The sequence below is a fragment of the Mesoplodon mirus genome, assembly GCF_964341445.2.
Source record: "Mesoplodon mirus genome assembly, chromosome: 1".
NCBI classification, from domain to species: Eukaryota; Metazoa; Chordata; class Mammalia; order Artiodactyla; family Ziphiidae; genus Mesoplodon; species Mesoplodon mirus.
The window spans coordinates 75753458-75776086 of record NC_138976.1 but is presented as its reverse complement, the minus strand read 5'-3'; the positions used below and the strand labels follow the sequence as shown (position 1 = coordinate 75776086).

The window sequence follows — 22629 nt, the reverse complement described above, 5'->3', positions numbered from 1 at the left end:
GGGATCATCTTTACTATCATTACTCTGAATTCTTTTTCAGGTAGACTGCCTATTTTCTCTTCATTTGTTTGGTCTGGTGGGTTTTTACCTTGCTCCTTCATCTGCTGCATATTTCTCTGTTTTCTCATTTTGTTTAACTTACTATGTTTGCGGTCGCCTTTTCGCAGGCTCTAGGTTCGTAGTTCCCATTGTTTTTGGTGTCTGCCCTGAGTGGGTGAGGTTTGTTCAGTGTCTTGGGTAGCCTTTCTGGTGGAAGGGAACGGTGCCTGTGTTCTGGTGGTTGGGGCTGGATCTTGACTTTCTGGTGGGAAGAACCACATCTCCTGGTGTGTTTTGGGGTGTCTGTGAACTTAGTATGATTTTAGGCAGCCTCTGTGCTAATGGGTGTGGCTGTGTTCCTGTCTTGCTCTTTGTTTGGCATGGGGTGTCCAGCACTGGAGCTTGCAGGCCGTTGGGTGGAGCTGGGTCTTAGCGTTGAGACAGAGATCTCTGGGAGAGCTCATGCTGATTGATATTATGTGGGGCCGGGAGGTCTCTGATGGTCCAATGTCCTGAACTCAGCTCTCCCACCTCGGAGGCTCAAGCCTGACACCAGGCCAGAGCAGCAAGACCCTGTCAGCCACAAGGCTGTGTGACTTAGGATAGTTGTTAAATAATTCTGAATTTCAGTTTTCTCACCTGAATAAAGAATATCTGATATGCTTTCAGGGTGCAGCTCTGGGTATCTGTATAATTGCTTTATCCATTCAGTCGTTGATAGGCACTTAGGTTGTTTCCATATCTTGGCTATTGTAAATAGTGCTGTGGTGAAAATGGGGTTGCATATATCCTTTTGAAGTAGTGTTTTCATTTTCTTTGGATAAATATCCAGAAGTGGAATTGCTGGGTCATATGGAAGCTCTATTCATAATTTTTTGAGGAAGCTCCATACTGCTTTCCATAGTGGCTGCACGAATTTTCATTCTTACCAACAGTGCACAAGGGTTCTCTTTTCTCCACATCCTTGACAACACTTGTTATTTGTTGTCTTTTTGATAACAGCCATTCTAACAGATGTGAGGTGCTATCTCATTGTGGTTTTGATATGCATTTCCCTGATGACTAAGGATGTTGAGCATCTTTTCATGTACCTTTCTTTTTTTGGGAAAATGTCTATTCAGATCTTCTGCCCATTTTAAAATCAGATTTTTTTTTTTGCTGTTGAGTTGTATGAGTTCTTTATATATTTTTGGATATTAGCCCCTTATCAGATATATGATTTGCAAATATTTTCTCCCATTCATCAGGTTGCCTTTTCATTTTGTTGCTAGTTTACTTTACTGTTCAAAGGCTTTTTGATTTGATGTAGTCCCACTTGTTTATTTTTGCTTTTGTTGCTTAGGCTTTTGGAGTCAGATTAAAAAAATCATTGCCAAGGCCTATGTCCAGGAGTTTATTACCTATGTTTTCTTCAGGACTTTTATGGTTTCAGGTCCTGTGTTCAAGTCTTTATTTGAGTTTAAATGTATGCTTCTACTTTTTTTTTTCTTCTATTTTTCAGTCTGTCTCTTGTTTCCATAGAGGTTACAATCCATACTCGACTTACTAAAATTCTAATATTAGTGTTTTTTATCATTTCATAGACAATGCAGGAACTTTAGAATATATGAACTCCATTTACCCCTCCCACCTTTTATATAACCGTTGATGTATATTTTAATTCTATGTATATTTTAAATTCCACGTTATTATCATTATTTTTTACAGTCATTATCATTTAGATTTACTCACATATTTACCCTTTTGATGCACTTCATTGCTTTCAGCACTTCTGTGCTTCCAACTGGGATCACTTTCCTTCTGCCTGAAGAACTCTCTTTACTATTTCTTTTAGTATGGCTCTGTTGGTAATAAATTCTCTCAGCTTTTGTTTATCTGATGAAATCTTTATCCTTTATTTATGAAGGATATTTTCACTGGGTAGAAAATTCTATGTTGGTAGTTGTTTTCTTTCAACACTTTAAAGATTGACGTTGCATTGGTTTTGGACTTTACTTTTTCAGTTGAGAATTCAGTTATTACTCTTACTGTTCCACTTCCAAGGTAGTGTGTGTTTTCCCCAAATGTTTTTTAAGAGCATTAAAATTTCTCTTTGGGGAACTTCCCTGGTGGCACAGTCATTAAAGAATCCACCTGCCAATGCAGGAGACACGGGTTCGAGCCCTGGTCTGGGAAGATCCCACATGCCGCAGAGCAACTAAACCCATGCAGCACAACTACTGAGCCTGTACTCTAGAACCTGCGAGCCAAACTACTGAGCCCGTGGGCCACAACTAGTGAGCCCATGCGCCACAACTACTGAAGCCCATGCACTCTAGGGCCCATGTGCCACAACTACTGAACCCGCGTGCTGCAACTACTGAAGCCTGTGCACCTAGAGCCTGTGCTCTGCAACAAGAGAAGCCACCACAATGAGAAACCCACGCACCACAATGAAGAGTAGCCTTCACTTGCTGCAAGTGGAGAAAGCCCGCACACAGCATAGAAGACCCAACACAGCCAAAAATAAATAAATAAATAAATAAATTAGTTAATTAAAATTTCTCTTTGATTTTCAGCAGTTTTACTATGATGGATCTAGGTTTGATTTTCTCTGTATTGATTCTTTTTTTTTAACATCTTTATTGGAGTATAATTGCTTTACAATGGTGTGTTAGTTTCTGCTTTATTCTGTATTGATTCTGATTGGGGTTTGTAGAGCTTTACAAACGTATGTCTTGGTTATTTTTGTCAGCAAGTTTTCTTTAAATGTTACTTCTGCTCTTGTTATGTCTCTCTTCTTCTTTTGGGACTTCAGTTTATATATGTTAGATCTGTTTCTTTATGTCTCAACACATTTTTCTGGAGAACCTCTTTTTTTTTTTTTTTTTTTTGGCGGTATGCGGGCCTCTCACTGTTGTGGCCTCTCCCTTGGCGGAGCACAGGCTCCGGACGTGCAGGCTCAGCGGCCATGGCTCACGGGCCCAGCCGCTCCGTGGCATGTGGGATCTTCCCGGACCGGGGCACAAACCCGTGTCCCCTGCATCGGCAGGCGGACTCTCAACCACTGCACCACCAGGGAAGCCCTGGAGAACCCCTTTTTAACAACCAGTTACAAATAAAAAGCACTGAGTATTTACAGATGTAAATACTTAGGTGATTATGCTGCCTCACTAGTAGGTGGTGATAATGGCAGGAGAAAAACTATCTTACAAGGTGATATCTGGGGGCTGGGGGGAGGAGATCCCTTAGGGAATCACTGAAGACACTGAGTAATCCTTCTTCTCTAGGCTTGCTGCAGGAATCCTCAAACACTGCAGTCATCTAATAAATATTCTTCTGTATGCTTAGGAATTTTCCAAGTGAAAGGGATCTGGGACTCCCCTGTGAAGGAGAAACAAGTTCCACAGCTTGTTAATAGGGGCAAACTTCTGTTTGTAGTCATGTTTCCACCTGTTGAATCATCTTTACAGAAGTTGTACATTTATGGCATGTCTGTTTATGAGAAGAGATGGAAAATATGAGAAACTCTAAAACTTGAAATATTTATTTTGAAACTTCAGCATGATGAACTTCTGAGGAATTCATTGCTCAAAACGTATACATGTATGTATATGCAAGGATGGAGATAGATAGATATAGATATATAAATAATAGATAATATTATTTATAGATATATAAATAATGTATAATATTAATACATATATAATATATATATCTATAGCTGTATATTATATATTATATAACATTATATATTATATGCATATAGATTTTGCCACAGAAATTCATTTTGTAGCCTTTTAAATTTAAAGATGTACTTCACTAAAAGTATCTGAGGATGCATCTCAGAAAAAGCCTTAGATCATTTTTATATGGTCAGCTCCAGGAACTACTCACTCTTGAGCCAGCTCTGTGTTTTCAGACGTTATCCATGCCCCAAAGTGTGATCCAACCCTGTGTTATTTACATCATTCAGAGCTAGTTTTTCTACATACATACAGCAAATTTTAAAAGCTTTATTATTGTTTTTATATAGCACTGCCCTAAACTTATAATTCAGGAAGTTTGGGGGGTAACGTTCTTTCACCATTTACTTGGTGTAAATCATTTCTAGTTCTGAACAGTGCCTCTTTGGCAAGGTTTAATTATAAAGTGTGCTTGTGGCTACATCCATATATATGCCACCCTCAAATGTCTCTAATTATTATTTGTTACCAGCTGTGTACTTTACACTGTAGTTGTTGAGTGTTTTATAGTCAGTTTTTAGTTACTAAGAGTAACTATATGTAAACTAAGAATAAATTATATGTTTACTTTTCTTTATTCCACTCCTTTCACTATTATTTAAAACATGTCAGATTCAGGAAGACCCTAAACCTCTTTAAACACTTATACACCAGGTTTTTTTCTTGAATCAGTTTTAAAATCCTCCCAACCATTTTGGCTGCTGGCCATACCAGCATACAGTGTGAAAGAATTTTCTTTTAGGGATGAAAGCCAGAGAGAAGCCTTCTGGGGCTGTTCGGTTTCCTAGCAGAACTGCTGGTGTAGATGACGGTGCCGATTGTTCCACTTGGAGAGGCTTAAGCATCTTTGCCAGCTAGAGCTGGAAAGGTGCCCAGGAGATCATCTAGCCCAGCCCCTTCATTTTACATGTAATGAAACTAAAACCCAGCTTGGTTAACTGATGTACTTGAATTCAAAACAGCTGACGAATGGCAAAGCTCAGGACTAAGTCACTGAGTTCACACTCCTTTTCTTTGCTCTTCTAGCTGTGTCTGTTGTAAAGAAACAGGGCAGCCCAGATACTGCCCTGTTAAAGTGCAGGGTTAAAATACTTGAAGTAGGAGTATAGAAACCTAATGTCTAGATGTCATGAAATGGTTAAAAAAATGCTTGAAATGCATTTTTTTTTTTCCAATCAGGCCTGTTCCTACTGATTTTTTTTTTCTATAATTATTCAATTATCCATCTGCCCTCCACCCTCCCACCTACTGGACTGAACTTCCAGGAGCAGCAGCAGTGTCTTCTTGGACTTCAGTCCCTAGCACTTGGCAGAGAGTCTGGCACTGTGCGTGCCCTCAGTGTTTTTATGAATGAATGAATCAACCAACCACTCTCTCATAGACTTGCCCCATCAGTAAATCTTATGCTTTGTTGGACATAAAAATCACCTGGAGGTGCTGGTTAAAAATGCATTTTTTCCAGGCCACACCACAGGAGTGGGGCAGGGTCTAAGAATCTGCCTTTTTACTGAGCAGCTGATGATTTGATGCAAATGGTCCATAGGCCACACTTAGCAAGCTCTGCCCAATCATTAATTCCACTGATACTTAGTTCCAACTGTATATATCACAACAATCTGTCCATCTGAATAAAAACATAGAGCTTTGCTACCCACCCCATTCTACCATTCTGACCCCAGAGTAGGGGTATCGACATTTGCAGAAATAAAGAAGATAATATTTATAAAGCATTTCAAGTTATTAGAAGAAGGCTATCTTAGCTCGTCAGGGAAATATGATATAAATCTAGCATCATAAAAATTATCTTAGACATGTTGAATTTGATCTGAGACTCAAATGCAGAGGAAATAAAACCCCCATGTAATACCTACATGGACACCACACCTATAGGAGCTCCTTCCCTGGTTGGGTTCTCTTATTTGTGTTCCATATCAGTAAATTTAATAGCTGATATTTACATAATTTTTAAAAATCCCCAGTAGTGCATCTATGCCTGCATGGCACTTTATAGGTACACACTATTTTTTTAAATGATGACTTTTTAAAGCAACTTTATAGGAGAAAGAGCTGAATTGGGGTAGTTATTAAACTCCCTCTATATAACTACCAGAAGCATTTCTGAATCTTCTGGTATATTTATTTATACATATATTGTTGAATATTTGTATTCAGTTCCTCATATTACTTTTTACTTGTAACTTCTTTCTTTATGTACATTTCCATACAAATATTTAAATGGTAAAATCATATTTCATGTATTTTATGCTGTTATGCACTTAGTGTTCTCCCTAATGTTGGATGCATTGGTTATTTTCAATTATTTGCTATCATATACAGAGTTCTTATGTTCATTTTTGTTCAAATTATATTTTTGTCTGTATAAATTTCCATGGGGTATATTCCCATGAAAGAGTAACGACAGTTTTAGAGTTCTTGTCACATGTTACAGTATTATTTTCCAAAGACACGACACCAATATACAACCCCACAGGGGTTTTCCCACAGCTTGACCAACATGTAATTTTATCATTCCAGCCTATTTTTGCTAGTTTAAATGTGCATAGGGCCTCTCCAGAGCTATTTTATTTCGAAGTTCTTTAAGCGAATACAGAGCAATTCATTCCACGTGTGATGATTCAGTGTTTTCATTTTAAGGACAAACAATTCATCTCCTTATTTGACGGTTTTGAAGGGACAGGTTTAATTGCCTTTTGTAGGATTGATTCTGTAGGGATAGGAAATAGGCTTGGGGCAGGCTTGACATGTCAGGGAAAAAGATGAGTTATATAGCTCTGAATCAGGAAACTTATGTGAAGGGTTGAAACAGGAACTCCAGCTGTTTATGCAGGGCTGGGGAGCAGGAACATTCTGATGGCATGATGAAAAAACGTATTGCAGCTTTGTTAGACAGCCAACTGTACTTCAAAATGAAAGCAAGAACCTGTACCTCCTGCTGTTCTGTGATTCTCTCACGATGCCACTTCATGTTGGCATGTTCACTTTCATGAACGTTTTCAGATATTCCCAATTCAGGTAGACCCCTCTGGTCTATGACAGGAAAGGCTTGAGAATGGCCAGAAAACTAAAACTCATTATTTGAGAGGCCCTGGGGGATAGACCTGGAAGCAGAAATCACAGGAGCCGTCAGTCTTATCTGTGAAAAGTCAGCCCAGTCACAGAAAAGGACCTTTGCTTGGATGTCTCTGCCCTGCGTGACTATGGTCACCTTCTGAAATAAGCAGATAAGTGATTGCTCTGCTGGCTTGGGTTTCTGTGATGCCAGAAACAAGATACAATGTGGTTTATGCAAGATGGGCCTTTTGTTTTGGATAGTTGTCTAGGCTGTTGATTTTTTTTAGAAATGGTGACTGCCAAACTTGTAATGAAAATGAGCCTATTGAGCGCTGGGGATCAAAATCTGAAAGTTTTCCTCCATTCTTGGTCATGCTAAATTGTTGCCTTCCCTCTTGTCTCTGTAGAATACTTACACACACACACACACACACACACACACACACACATACACAGCACACATTTATATCTCTATCAGCTTTATTTAGAAATAATTCAGATACCACACAATTCACACATATACACAATTCAGTGTTTTTTAGTATATTCACAGAGTTGTGCATCCATCACCACAATTAATTTTAGAACATTTTCATTACCCCTAAAAGAAACCTCAGTCCCATTACTCTATAGATTTGCTTATTCTGGACATTTCATATAAGGAATTATACAATATGTGATCTCTTGGTTTAGCTTCTTCGACTGAATGTAATGTTTTCAAGGTTCATCCATGTTGTGGTATGTATCAGTACTTCTTTCACTTTTTTATTGCTGAATAATAGTCCATGTATGGTATACCACATTTCGTTTATCCATTCATCAGTTGGTGGACATTTAGGTTGTTTCCACATTTTGGCTACCGTAAATAATGCTGCTATGAGCATTTATGTATAAGCTTCGTGTGGAAGTATGTTTTCCTTTTTCTTGGATATAAACCTAGGAGTGGGTTTGCTGGGCTATATGGGAGCTCTATGTTTACCTTTCTGAGGAACTGCCAGACTGTTTTCCAAAGCAGGTACACAATTTTACATTCCCACCAACAATGTATGACTGCTTCAATTTCTTCATGTCCTCACCAGGACTCATTACTGCCCATCTTTTTTTGGTTTATCCACCCTAGTGGTTGTGAAGTGGTATCTCATTGTGATTTTGATTTGCATTTCCTTGATGGATAATAGACTACTTACTCCTTATCCTAGTATTTTCTCATACTTTAAAAAAACAGAGAAAGAAAATACTTCGGGAAATGGAGGAGTACAATTACTACGGGCTGCTATAACTTCTCTGGGGGTTCACATCTCATTGCCTCATAGTGTAAGGGGCCACTGCTGACAAGACTGTGCTCCAGCCATTTTCTTCCTTTCTTATATCCATTCATCATTCAGGATTCTGGAAAGGAGAGAGAAGTGTCTTACGTTGGGTTATGTGCCCGTCCCTTTGATTTGTGGTTATACCTGTACAACCTGAGTGTGCCAATCCTGAAAGGAGATTGAGGTGCTCCTGGGTTGGGAGAATGGATGCCACGGGTGGGGCCAGGACAGGTTTCCTGCCTCTCTAGATGCACCACATTTACTAAGATTGGGAGCCAAGCAGGTCATGGCAGAAACCTCATGCAGAAAAATTAATAATTATGCCCTAGCATACTTTATAATGGAGAAAATATAATAAGATTTATTTATAATATTTAAATATTTTAAGTTACAATTTTAAAAATGTCTATATCTCTGTTGGACATGCAGCATGTTTCAAATAGGGTCTCATTTTATACTCAATAATGCCAGTTTCTAGTTATTTTCTATAGTGGCCTCATTGTGGTTTAAGTACACTTTTGTGAACTAGGCTAAGAATCCAGACACCAAAGACTGACTTAATGAGAAAATGTGTTCTGGGTTACAAACCAATGACCAACAAGTGAGTGCACAAAAGTCAACCTGCTTATAATCCGGGATATCACTTGTCGGTAACTCCTGCCAGCAGGTGTGCGTGGACAGTGAAGAGCGACTCTCCTCTGCTCGGTTCCCGGCTACAGGGATGTTGTCTGAGGGCTCAGCAGTGTCACTGCGGGTGACTCAAAGGATCACTCACTAGGAGTGGTTTGGAACAAATACAGTCCTTGGAACTCCAGGTAGCATCTCAGGTGTCTGTGGGGAGGTGGAAGTGTTCATATAACAGGTCGCTGGCATTTTCTGTGAAAGCAGGCAGCGACCATAGGGCTCAACTGCTTGAAAGGAGAGTGACTGGTTCAAGATGACGGCTTGGGGGTTTAAAGGACTCTCATCAGAGGCCAGATGTCCTCATGTGGAGAAAATGCCTTTGAATGGCCTGGGAAGAAAGAGCCAAGTGTCCTGGATTTTTTCCTTGGGCTGCAAACTCTTCTTCCTCCTCATGCTGTCATCCTTCCAGTATTGGGCAAGAGCCATAACTGCAGGCGTCCTGGCTTCTGTGAACTTCTCAAGAGTGTATATTATCACCCAAAAGCTCTAGTATCTACCCACAGGCCACTGAGGACATTTTAGTCAGTTCTGCCAGTCACCCGGCTAAGGAATAAGTTTTATAACATGCTATCAAAGATTGTATCTATAATTGTGATGATGTTTTAAAATAACCACTTCATTTAGATTTTTCTGTTTTAACCCAAGGTATTCTTCTGCGGAAATAAGGAAACAGTTTACCCTCCCACCAAACCTTGGCCAGTACCATCGACAAAGCATAAGTACCTCTGGCTTCCCCTCTCTTCAACTAGTAAGTATGAGTTACAGGTTTGCTTAGAGAATGGTCAAGGGCAGAAGTGCCCAGCGTATACTTTTGCTTCCTGAGTCTTAGATTTTCCCACCGATACCTTACATCACCAACCGCCAGTTCCTGGCTCTGCACTGCTTTTTGACATCAATCCCCCTCTCTCCCTCCGTCTACTAGGGCTGGGAATACAAAGTGGATCTCCAGGGACTCTGATTCTGAAGTCTCTGGATTCAGTGACTTCCAGGCTATTTGATTTCACCCAAATTATGATTCATATTTTGGGGAGGGGAAGGATTAGCCTGGAAGCTTAAAACCATTTGTGACATGCTTTTATTGGAAAAAAATGTATTCCCAAATCTGAAAAGTCAAGTTATGAACCTTAAGCTTTTAAAATAATTTTTTGGAAGTGTAATTTACATACAATAAAATTTCACTCATTTGTAGGTGTTTGTAGGTGTTTGAGGAATTTGGCCAAGTTATAGTTAACCTGTACTCAGTCAAGATATAGAACTCTTTCTTTACCCCAAAAAAGCCCCGTCATGCCCCTTTGCAGTGGGTCTCCTCTTCCAACCCTCAGCCAGCAGCCCTAGGCAATCACCGATACACTTCTGTCATCATAATTTTGCCTTCTCTGGAACTTCACGTCCATGGAATCAGACAGTACAAACCTTCATTTTTAAAACACACTCCCCCTTTTAAGTTGAAAATCGCCTACATTTTTATATTAATGCCAGTTGTTGAGTGTGTATACATATGTTATGTTATTTGAGGACTAAATGCTAGGCGTGTGCCCGGTGGGTTAAATCTGACTTAAATGAGATAGTTTATAAAAACAGAAGTGAGTCTTCACTTCCTTTGTGAAAGAGCTGCAGCCTCCACTGTACTCACTTCCCCTCACAGCACAGCCCCACTTTCTTGCTCGTTCTCGTGGTTATCTTAAGGAGGTTAGTTATTTTTTCTTTCTCACTTATTACTTCAAAACCACTTCTGCTCTTAGAAATTTTGTAACCTTCCACTCGGTTTCCTGTAGCCGCCATTTTGTCTCCTGTAACAGTTTCCACGCCGTGTAACTGTGTATCTTTTAAAGGTATGTTTACTGGAGTGATTTGTGGTTGTTTCAGTAGGATAATTTGTGTGTTGTGTCACTGATGAAATAGTAGTACTAAAAAATGTATAGCACCTTTTACTGCAAGAGGTAACTTTCGATGACAGTTCTTTAAAAAATCTACTTATGACTTCGGTGGCTTGTTCAACTGCCCTTTTTATTTGTACTTTTCCTGTCTGTTTCAGAGTCACAGATTATAATAAAAGCACACCAAGGACATAATGTCCGTGCTTTCAGATGTATTAGATATGCTTTAATCCAAGATAAATTAGATATGCTTTTTGGTTTCATGTGGTGCTGGTATAGATTTCATTGAAAACCATAAAAAATTTGTTTTTAAATTTCTGACTCAAATTGTCTTCCAAAATATGCAAAATGCAGTTAAAAAGTGACTGGAGGGCTTCCCTGGTGGCGCAGTGGTTGAGAGTCCGCCTGCCAGTGCAGGGGATGCGGGTTCGTGCCCAGGTCCGGGAGGATCCCACGTGCCGCGGAGCGGCTGGGCCCGTGAGCCATGGCCGCTGAGCCTGCGTGTCCGGAGCCTGTGCTCTGCAACGGGAGAGGCCACAACAGTGAGAGGCCCGCATACTGCAAAAAAAAAAAGTGACTAGATACATTTTAAAATCTTAAACAAGGTGGGGGAGGGGGGTTTTGGTGCTTTGCTTCTTTGTAAATTTAGACTGCAGCTTTCTGCAGTAGTTGTCTGGAGAAATAGTGTGGCCCTCACTATTAAGAGGCTTTAAAGAAGTTTAACTCACAGGCTTTAACCCCTTAGCTACATACCAGCTGCAGCCTGAAATTTGTTCAGGAGAAATCTTTTTTATTTAAAGTCACAAATTTTTAAAATTGTTTCTTATTTTTCAGGCGTTCTTTTGGTAGTTATGCTGCGTCATCAGGTTTTGACAAAAGTGAATTTGGATGAATTACTTCATTAGCTAGGTGGTAGAGTTAACATGTGGCTTAACTTCTAATAGAATATGTCAAAGAAATAGCAAAAATGTTTAACTATACATGAATCATGTGGTCCTGTCATAATTTCTACCCGGTTCTATTTGCAAATAAATAGCCTTTAAAATGTATTTCTCCTGGTTAATTCCAGTGTAGTCTTCTGAATATTTTCCCCCAGACCTCTACCCCAGCTTCAGCACAGTGTGCTGACCCTGCTTCTTTTTTTTTTTTTTTTTTTTGCGGGCCTCTCACTGTTGTGGCCTCTCCCGTTGCGGGGCACAGGCTCCAGACGCGCAAGCTCAGCAGCCATGGCTCACGGGCCCAGCCGCTCCGCGGCATGTGGGATCTTCCCGGACCGGGGCACGAACCCATGTCCCCTGCTTCGGTAGGCGGACTCTCAACCACTGCACCACCAGGGAAGCCCCCTGCTTTTTCTTGTTAACTGCCTGAAGAGCAGGTGGCATATGAGGGAGCAAAAGTCTGCATTTGATTCCTCTTTTGTTTTTTAAATGCAAGGACTGCTCAGGAAATCCCATCACCCTAATGTTTACCTGCTGGTCTTGTTGTAATGTCAGAATGAAGTAGCTGTTCTTTCCCTTGAGTCATCTTCCCGAATGAAGGTTCCTCCAACAAAAAATCATCCACTTACATGGTGATTTCCCTTTCCCTTAAAAAAATTATTTTGTTTCATAGAAAGATAATGGGACATTTCAGGAAGATTCATTTCTGGCAAGGCAGAGGAGTAGTTTATCACCTAAAGACTCTCACCCTGAAGCACCTTTAAAAAAACTTTTCTTAAATGAGAAGCCATAGACTGTTCATTGTACGATTTTAGACAATTGGAAATTTTGATTAAGTGCGTTTTGACCTTTATTTCCCTTACCTTTGTTTATAGAACCACCATTTCAACAACCCTACATGCTGATATAAATATTTAATTTTTAGAAGTACTTAATTGTCACCACGTTATTTATTTATTTTAATTTAATTTTTATTTTATATGGGAGTAGAGTTGATTTACAATGCTGTGCTAGTTTCAGGTGTACAGCAAAGAGATTCCGTTACATATATACATATATTCATTCTTTTTCAGATTCTTTTCCCATATAGGTTATTAAAGCATATTGAGCAGAGTTTCCTGTGGTATACAGTAGGTCCTTGTTGACTTTCTATTTTATATATAGTAGTGTGTATCTGTTAATCCCAAACTCCTCATTTGTCCCCCCACCCCCTTTCCCCTTTAGTAACCATAAGTTTGTTTCCGAAGTCTGTGAGTCTGTTTCTGATTTGTAAATAAGTTCATTTGTATCATTTTTTAAGATTCCACATATAAGTGATATCATAGGATATTTGCCTTTCTCTGACTTACTTCACTTAGTATGATAATCTCTGGGTCCATCCATGTCGCTGCAAATGGCATTATTTCATTCATTTTATGGCTGAATAGTATTCCATTGTATATATGTACCACATCTTCTTTATCCATTCATCTGTTGATGGACATTTAAGTTGCTTCCATGTCTTGGTTATTGTAAATTGTGATGCAGTGAACATTGGGGTGCTTGTATCTTTTTGAAGTATGGTTTTCTCCGGATATATGCCCAGTAGTGGGATTGCTGGGTTGTATGGTAGCTCTATTTTTAGTTTCTTAAGGAACCTCCATACTGTTCTCCATAGTGGCTGCACCAATTTACTTTCCCAACAACAGTGTAGGAGGGTTCCCTTTTCTCCACACCCTCTCCAGCATTTACTGTTTGTAGACGTTTTGATGATGGTCTTTCTGACCAATGTGAGGTGAAACCTCATTGTAGTTTTGATTTGAATTTTTCTAATAATTAGCAGTGTTGAGCATCTTTTCATGTGCTTTTTGGAAATTGGCACCAAGTTATTTAAAACCCAATCAATTATACCTTGTTGTTGTTTTGCAAGAGGCTGGAACTTGCAGTCAGATGGATCTGGGGTGGAGCATAACTGTCACTTATTAGTTACATAATTTGGGGCAAGTTAAGTAACCTTGATGAAGGCTTCAGTTTCTTCTTTTTTCTTTGCGGTACGCGGGCCTCTCACTGTTGTGGCCTCTCCCGTTGCGGAGCACAGGCTCCGGACACGCAGGCTCAGCGGCCATGGCTTACAGGCCTAGCCGCTCTGCGGTATGTGGGATCCTCCTGGACCAGGGCACGAACCCGTGTCCCCTGCATCGGCAGGCAGACTCTCAACCACTGCACCACCAGGGAAGCCCAAGGCTTCAGTTTCTTCATGTGCACTATGGGCATAGCAATGCTACCCCTATTAGGGTTAATAAAGAAGGATAAAGTAGATGCTGTGTGCATAGAGGCTAATGTTGCTGTCTGTTTATTGGGCACTATGGAGACACTGTAGGAGATTTCAAGAAGATGAGTAGGAGATGGTTTTGCCTCTTAAGGGCCTTATGATACATTTGGGAAGGCAGATAATACAGAGAATCCATGCTGGCTTTGGGTGTGGTAGGTGTTCAGAGGAGAGAAAGATCCAAGATAAAATAGGAGGTAAAGGCTTAAAGGGGGAGGTTGAGAAGATTTAGAGGAAGGTTCTCAGATCTGGCTCTCATTAGAATCACCTGAGACCATTAGAAACATCCCTGTGGTCTATCATAGAACAATTACATCAAAATCCCTAGGGTTGGGGTCCCGGTATCAGTATTTTAAAGTTCCATGGGACTTTAACATGTGGTCCAGGTTGAGGATCATTTAAAGAACCTATATGTTGATAGATAGAAGTAGTCCAAACAGGAGGAGGAACATAAGAAAGGTAAAGTTTCTTTTTTTGTCCTGGTTGCTCTGAATTTCAGAAAATGTAGTAAGCGAGGACTACTTGCTAATCCTGTGAATATAGTTTTATATAAATATAGCGGATTCTGTCATAAATCTGATAAATCAAATGAGAGGAAGGTTGCGTTTGATTTTGTGGGTATGTGTGTGTGCATGTGTGTATGTGTGGTGTTACTGGGTTTTTGTTTTTTTAACCCTAATTGTAAATGTTAGCTGTGGTGATTGTGTAAACATGCATTTTCAAAGTAGATAAAATATTTTAAAATTTTGCATTTTTGAAAATGAAGAGGATTCACCATTTAGAGTTGGTTTTATAAAACAAAATGCAATGATTACAGACTTGCCCTGGGTCTTTTTGACACTCCTAATACACCCATCAGAGTGCTTTGTGGCCAGTGCCAAAGAGGGGCTTGTGAATAGAATCACCTGTGCATCACCCATTGGCCTTGGAATTCTCCATTGCCACAGCTATGTGAATAGGTTGGCCAGACCCCCTCTGATGCCAATCATCTATAAAGGCAAACAACTATATATTGGTTGTCTTCATTAAGATGAAACTGTAAAATAGTAAAACTATTTTTCTGATTATTCGAAGTAGAAAGGAGAGTAAAGCGTACAAGAGAAGAAAGGTAGGTCTTCTTTGCCCTAAGTTAGAAAGGATTTGAGATACTGTGTGCATGGTTAATAACTTAACTTACATTTTTATAGAGGAAAAGTGTTATTTTTAAAAGTGAGAATAGAAAAACTTTGAAGTAAAATGGAATGAATCAGCTGGATCATAACAGCTCTGGCTGAAGAGAAGGATGTAGAAAGCCACATCCTGGATATAAATCAAAACACTATGGTTACACGACATGTTTGTATATAACAGCTACAGGGGAAAGAAAAAAGAAGGTCTCATACCTTAGAAAGCATTCTTTTTTGTTTCATGTTTAAGCTTCTCTGCAATAAAAGCAACCTTTTTTTTTAACCACTAAGGATGATCTAAATGGTGGATCACTCGATAAACGTGGTCTTTTTTATTTTTCTTTTGTGCTTCATCTTTCAAAGAAGTTGGACTATCCTTAGGTTTCATTGATTTCACTGGAGGGGACATGATGGAAAATGAAGACTTCATTACAATTTTCATGCAAATTCACAGTGGAAGGCAAAATGAAAGAGTGCCACCCTGCACGCAGAGCATGAATTTCATTACTGTCACTGTAAAGCGGAGGAATCAAATCAGTCTTGGTAAGATTAGATTGATGTCCATTATGGCATGTCAGTGTCTTCCATGCAGTGGCATCAGTGGAAGATTGCCATTGGTTGAAACAGGGAAGTATTCCTTCATCTAAGCCATGAAGTACTTTGAAATATTGAAGCCAGAAGAACTTTACTGCCTTCTGCTCTGTTTACTTAAAGATAGTAGAGAGCCAGGAGGATTGCTTTACATATTCATTTATTCAGGAAACATGTATTGGGTCTCACTCTGTGCCAGGAATTGCTCTAGGAGCTGGGGATACAGTAGTGACTGTAACAAAGTGTCTATCTTCATGAGCTTACATTCTGGAATGAGACATAGACAAATAAGTGAATGTAGACTATCTCAAGGGGTAGTAAGTGCTTTGAAGAATGAAACGTGGATAGGGAATAGAGAGTGACACAGAAGAGAGCACTATTTTAGACTGAGTGGTCTGTGCAGGCTTGGAGGGCTGGAAAGGAGACACTTGGGAAGAATTCTGAATGAACTTAACAGGTATTTGAAGGAAGAATATTTGATTTAGAAGGAACAGCAAGAGAAAAGTCCCCAGAACAAGAGCATATGGCATGCTCCAGAAACAGTAAGGATGCAGACAGTGAGCTGAGCAGAGTGGGCAACAGGAGATGAGATCGAAGAGGAATCAAGGCTGGGTCATAGGCCTCAGAGGCCATGGAAGAACTTTGGCTCTTACTTGGATTAAGATGGGAAGTCACTGGAAGCACAGGCTCAGCACCATCTGAATTTTTATTATAAAGGTTGCTTATAGGGTTCTTTTTATAAAGATCACTCTGGCTGCTAAGTGAAGAATAGACCGGGGTGGGGAGGGCAGTTAGGAAATTGTCACAGTAACTCAACAAAACAATGGTGGTGCTTTGGAATAGGGTGGTGGCAGTAGAAAAGGTGAGAAGTGGTTGGATTCTGGATCTATTTCAGAAGTTAAGTGGATAGGATTTTCTGATAGATAATATGCAGGATGTAAGAAAAAGAGAGAAATCAACATTGACTCCAAAGATTTTGCCCTGGGCAGCTGGTGGAGTGGAATCGCCACTTGCTGAGATGCACAGACCTGGAAAATATGGGAAGAGCAGATCGGCAGGAAAGTTAAGTAATTTTGAATTTGTCATGTTTGAGAGGCCTGTTAGATCACCAAGGTGCAATGCTGAGATGTAATTGGAAAAATCAACCTGAATATCAGGGCAAAGGTAGAGGCTACAGATATATAGCAATAATTTTAAAAAGAAAGAAAAAGAGGGTATTTAAAGTCATGGGCATAGATGGGATCGTATGGGAGTAAATTCAGACTGGGGAGGGAAGCTCTTTTAGGACTGAACCCTAGGGCTCTGCAAAGGAGAAGGAGAACCTAGGAAAAGTCATGTCCCAAAGGTAGAGTGACCAAGTGTCTGTTCCAGTTTGCTGGACTGAGGGGTTTCCTGGTACATGGACTTTCAGAGATTGGGACACACTAGGACAGTTGGTCCCTCTCCATGTGAAGAAAGTGTTTCAAGAAGGAAAGAGTGATTAACTGTCCAGTGCTATAGATAAACCAGGAATGAGCAACAGCCACTGAATTTTTGGCAACATGGAAGTGTTGGGTGACTTTGACCAAGACTCATCTCTCATGAACAGCCAAGTTGATTTGAGGACGACCCACCACAGGGATAAACATGCATGAGGGTACAAGGCCAGGGCATTTGGAAGCATCATGCCTCTTCCCCTAGCCCCACCCAAAGCGGCATGAAGCTTCCCCAGTGTTGTAACAAAGAACCCAGGTCTTTTGTGATTACCTGTGTGATTTGGACCAAGTTATTTAACTTCTCTGTTTTTCAGTATCCTTATTTGTGAAATATTGTCCAGATTTGTTATTTTAATCATCTGTCAGTGTGATGACAGCATACTATGCTGTGCTAAGGCTACATAGATTAATTCTAAACAGACATGGTTCTGATGCTGTAGAAATTTTCAGCTTCAAAACAAATTGAATCCTACCCCGTGTCAGGAGAACTAGCCCTTGATGTGCATTAGGGGACAAGGAAAATCTTCAACCCTCTTCATTAAAAATGAATATTTGTCTCTGAATAATTTAAGCTTTTAGAGTATTTATACTTTTTGTGTATTTCTAGTCTTCTGTTGATCAGACATCTGAAGAAAATAGCTAGAAAGAAAGACTGCACGAATCTTCCCTAGAGGAGTGTTGAAAATTGATTGAGGTCATTGACTATGTCTCCTTGGCCTAGTGATGGACTGCTTAGGACCCCAGCGAGTACTTGTTGAATGAGTGAAAGTTGGTGTATTATTCTAGATTCAACCAGAGCAGTGGAACTGGTAGGAGATGCATCTTCATGTTTATTAAGGAATTGATTACAGGGAATTGGTTTACCCACTGGTGGTGGCTAAGCAAGCCTGAAGTCCACGGGGCCTTCAGGAAGGCAAGATCACAGCAAGCTGGAACTCCGCGGGCATGAGCTGAAGCCTGGAGCCCTGAACTTCCAGAGAGCCTCCACTCTCTTTGAAAAGACATCCAACTGATTAAGTCAGGCCACCCAGGCTAATCTCCCTTTTGATTATCTTAAAGTCAACTGGTTAGAGACTTTAATTACATTGGTAATATCACATCACACCTAAATTAGTGTTTGATTGTATCAGTAGGTGTGTGTATGCTACAGAATAGCTGCAGTCTCCCTTCTGTCCTCCAGTTCTGGCAAGAGAAAACCCCGGTAGCCAACCACGACTGGAAGAATACTAGGAAGGGAATTTGGAGGAATGTAGCTCTGCTGAGCCAAGTTGACACATTACAGAGCCATCACAATCAAAGCCTGATTTAGGATAATGTACAGTCTTAAGTTGTTTTGTTTTTAAAAATGGGTTTTTTTGGTTTGTTTTTATTTTGATTATTTAGGGTTTTTTCTTATATTATTTTAACAAATGATAGACATGATGTGATAATTCCTTGTATAAGATGACCTTGAAATTACTTTGGATCATACCATTTAAACTAGTCTTGAGTCTCCACTGACTAGGAGGCCACATATAATTCAGTAGCAGAGAAAACAGAAGTAGTAAATTTTCACATTTGGCTTTTATGCTCCCAAGAGCCCAAGGGATGTTCTGACCTCAGAACATCCCCCTCCGGCCCCATTCCCAAACTTCAGCCCCCAATGAAATGCAAAACCACCGTAAATCTCTTCAATATTTGTTTACCCCTAAATGTGTGTTAATTGCTTAATAATAAAACCTACTCTTGAGATTGACTTCAGATAGTTTAGAGAACAGAAATCTCTTTTGGTTCCTGGTTATTTGAATATGCAAGAGGAACAACTTGCTTGGAGGCCTAGATAACAGTAGTTGGCCTCTCCACCCACTTGCCAACAGCAGGACTAGTTTACATCTCTTTTGGAATGAACAGTTTCCTCCCTTGTTAGTTTCAGCATAGAAAGCGTAGTGGTGACTCGTTATTAAATGCCAGCTTATGTGTAGTGCTAGAATGATACTCAAGAATTCTATCATTATGGCTTATTCTTATCGTTTATTCAGTCCTGAAGTAGATTCAGACTGTAAGAGTTTATGACTTTATGATCAGCTGTGTTTATTGCGTTTGGCACATTCCTGTACAGTTAGTGCTCAGTGATGACACTGTATTCTTTGTCATAGCTCCCCGCTCCAAAGATAGCATTATTTTGTATGTGAGAAGGTGGCAAGCTTCCCCGTCTCACAGTTGGCTCAAGGTCTGGGGAAAGAGGCATGAGAGTAGCTTCCTGTATTCATCTTTATCCCTAAGGGCCAACTCAGTGACTTGCATTTAGTGGATATTCAGCAAGTAATTGAACTTGCTGATGAAGTTCAAAAATGCAGTCAGCTATCCTTTGTCCCCACCCCGGCTCTTCGGCAGCCTGTCCTGTAGGTAACAGGTGCCAGTATCAGCCAGGTTTTTCTTATCCCTTGTGGCTTTGAATTTTAGGGACATGATAAGTATAATACTTTGGCTGCGCCTAAATTTTTTTCTCTCTGATGATTTCACACAAATGCCATTTCTCTGTGGAAGCTTCTACCTACTATTGGTTGGCCAAAAAGTTCCTTTGGGTTTTTTTCCATTAAGATGTTACAGAAAAACCCAAAGGAACTTTTTGGCCAACCCAGTCGTTATTAGTGCTGGTGTCACATTGTTTCAAATGTGCTTCAATATAATTTTTCAGTATATCTTTTCAATGCCTCTGCTTGAATAATTGATATTCTTCATGATAAATTTACGTTTAGGATCACTTTAATCAGTTAATTACTTCACTGTTACTACTTTGAGAAGCCAATCTCATGAGAAGTTCAGAGTGGAACTTGTGCGTGGTGGCAGATGGATTTATTTTACTCTCTTCTAAACACGCTTACCGCTGCCTTGTGTTTAATTATTTTTGGAAATCCAGATTCCCTGGAAAGCCTGCAAGAGAAAACAAAATTAGGAGCCTGCCTAGGCTTGAATTCCACATGGGCTGCTTCCCAGCTATGTAAACATGGGCAAATTATTAAATCTCTAGGCTTCAAAGTCCTCATCTGTAAAATGAGGGTAATAAAAGAGTGTACTTTACAGAGTTCTGGTGAGGATTAAATGGGATAATGTCTAGAATGACCTAGCACAACTTCTTGGCACATAGAGTGCTCAACAGTTTTTAGTTCAAGGGTATAAACTTTCCAGTAACCAGGTTGAGTATGCAAACAGTGCCATCTCTTCATTTCGAGTTGAAGTCATTTCAGTCCCTGCCCCTGACCTCTGTGCCGTGTTGTGATAAGGACTGGAAAGTCCACTTTCTCCTTCGGGGTTGGTCTTATGTTAAGTCTGCAGTAGATTTCTTTTTGTTCTGTGCGTGGATAATGCCTGTTGTTCCCTCTGGTAGAGGTCAACGATGTCTTTTTTGCAAACTGTCCCCACCTGGCTTCTGCATAGCCTGATCTGCAGTTCTCTGAGCCCCTGATGGTTCCAGCTGCTTCATTTTGAGAGGCCCCTCCAAGGACTGTGGTCCTCTCCTTAGCTGACTTCCAGGTCCCCAGTCAGAACCCAGGGAAAGAAACTTCCTTGTCCTCGGTCACACTTTGTGGGAGCCTTGGGGAACCAGGGGAGTGACTGTGCTCTCTCCTACTGAAGGATGTCCTGCTGCCTTCTCTTCTGCCCCTTTTGGTCCTGCTGGCATAGGGCATTATGTAAGCCAGCCACTTCAAGAACCTCAGACAAAGAGGGCATGTTTGCTCACTTCTCAGCTTCGTCCTCACTCTTTCACGTGTCACTCAGGTCTCTACCACCGCCAGGGACACAAAGGTGGGAGGAGACAGGGCGAGCCACACTTACCTTCTCTAATCTTCTTGCCTCTTCCATGGCACTTTTTTCCTCTTCTCTAACCTGGAGCCTTACATCTATCCTGGTGTATGGTTTCAGGGTGATGAAAACCCGGCTTTGTCAGCATCTCCTTTGGATCTGTCCTTGTTTCAGAGCGAGGCAGTACAAGCCAAGAGTCTGGGGTGTTTGTTGGACTGATGACTCCAAATAGTCTGCCGTAAATGAACACCACGGAGCTGCTGTTATTATTATTATTATTATTATTATTGTTATTATTACTACTACTGCTACCACTACTACACATGTCAACTTGATCTAAGTGATTCTTTTACTCCCTTAAGGCAGTGGTTTCCTAAGTCTAAGTGGACTTCACAAGCTAGAAAAAAATATTTGTTGAATTGCCAACTTGCACCAGAGGAAAATTATTTTTTAAATTACCACCGACTTCTATCATTTCTTTTATACCCCCACTATGGAAGGTAATAATTGAAGAGAAAGAAAAAAGGCAATCCTTTTCAAGCAAGTACATTTAGCCTTATGAAAACTCAGCCAGTTGCCCTTAGTTTGCTCATTTAACTGCAGTCAGTGAAAATTCTTCCCAGCCGGCACCAGGCAGTGCAGCAGCGTTTGGAAATCACTGCCTTGGAGTGTCCCAGCCACCCAGCCTGGTTCACTGTGGGCTGTGATTACAAATGAAGTGCCTTCAAGAATCAATGTATAGGATAACTCAGGCCAAAGAAAGCACTGTACCTAAATACTCAGACAGAAGGACTGTGGAGTTTGCCTGATTTTCTAGAAAATTGCCTCCGACTCGCCGCTTCACTGTATTTGGGTAAACGCGGCCTCAGAGAGCTTTTGCATAAGAAATTATAAAAATGCAGCAAAGCCTTGTGATCTCATCTTGGATCTTCTCAGGAATCCTCATCAAGATGCAATTAAGCAGAGAAAAATTCTACCTTGGGGTGTGATTTTAATTACTCACTGTGGTCTGAGTTGACTTTCCATGCTGTGTTTCTTTTCCTCTGCATATGACCACTTCTGTGTTTGACAGCTTCTCTAAAGACAGCCCCACTTAGTTGTACATGAAGAGCAAAGCACTTACTGGGGGGAGAGGGAGGACAGGGCACACATCTCCTGTCGCCTTAGTGCTTTTACCCTAAACCGTGTGGGAACCTCTTTTTCCTTTCCCAGCCTCAGTTTTATGACCCAGTGGAGCCAGTGGACTTTGAAGGACTTCTGATGACACACCTGAACAGCCTGGATGTGGAGCTTGCCCAAGAGCTGGGAGACTTCTCCGAAGACGACTTGGACGTGGTGTTCACGCCGAAGGAATGTCGAACTTTGCAGCCCTCTTTGCCGGAGGAAGGGTAAATTGCTTTCTTAAAATGTGGATGGGATTATGATGATCATGGCTGTTCCTGGTTAGGGAGAGATGCCCTAATTCTGGACTTCTCTTACAAGTAACATGACTCAGATCTATCAAGATGTGCAGCATGACTACAGTGGTACTGTCACCTACATGTAGATAGATTTTGAACGGGTTTGACCAGAGGCTTTGAAAAGCCATGTGGGGACTAAGCCAGTTAAAGGGCTGCAGTGGAACAAAATCGACTGCTTAAGAAGAGGTGAAGAGTGAAGGC

The 22629-nt window shown here is 40.6% G+C and overlaps 1 protein-coding gene across 1 annotated transcript in view; it reads left to right on the top strand.

The window, feature by feature from the left end:
- The window catches only part of DOCK8 (dedicator of cytokinesis 8), a 224152-nt gene that overhangs the window by 41869 nt on the left and 159654 nt on the right, over positions 1-22629 (top strand). Inside the window, exons 2-3 of the mRNA XM_082620022.1 lie at positions 9476-9578; positions 22181-22356. Of these exons, the coding sequence (XP_082476148.1) occupies positions 9476-9578; positions 22181-22356 (279 nt within the window). The remainder of the gene's footprint in view (positions 1-9475; positions 9579-22180; positions 22357-22629) is intronic.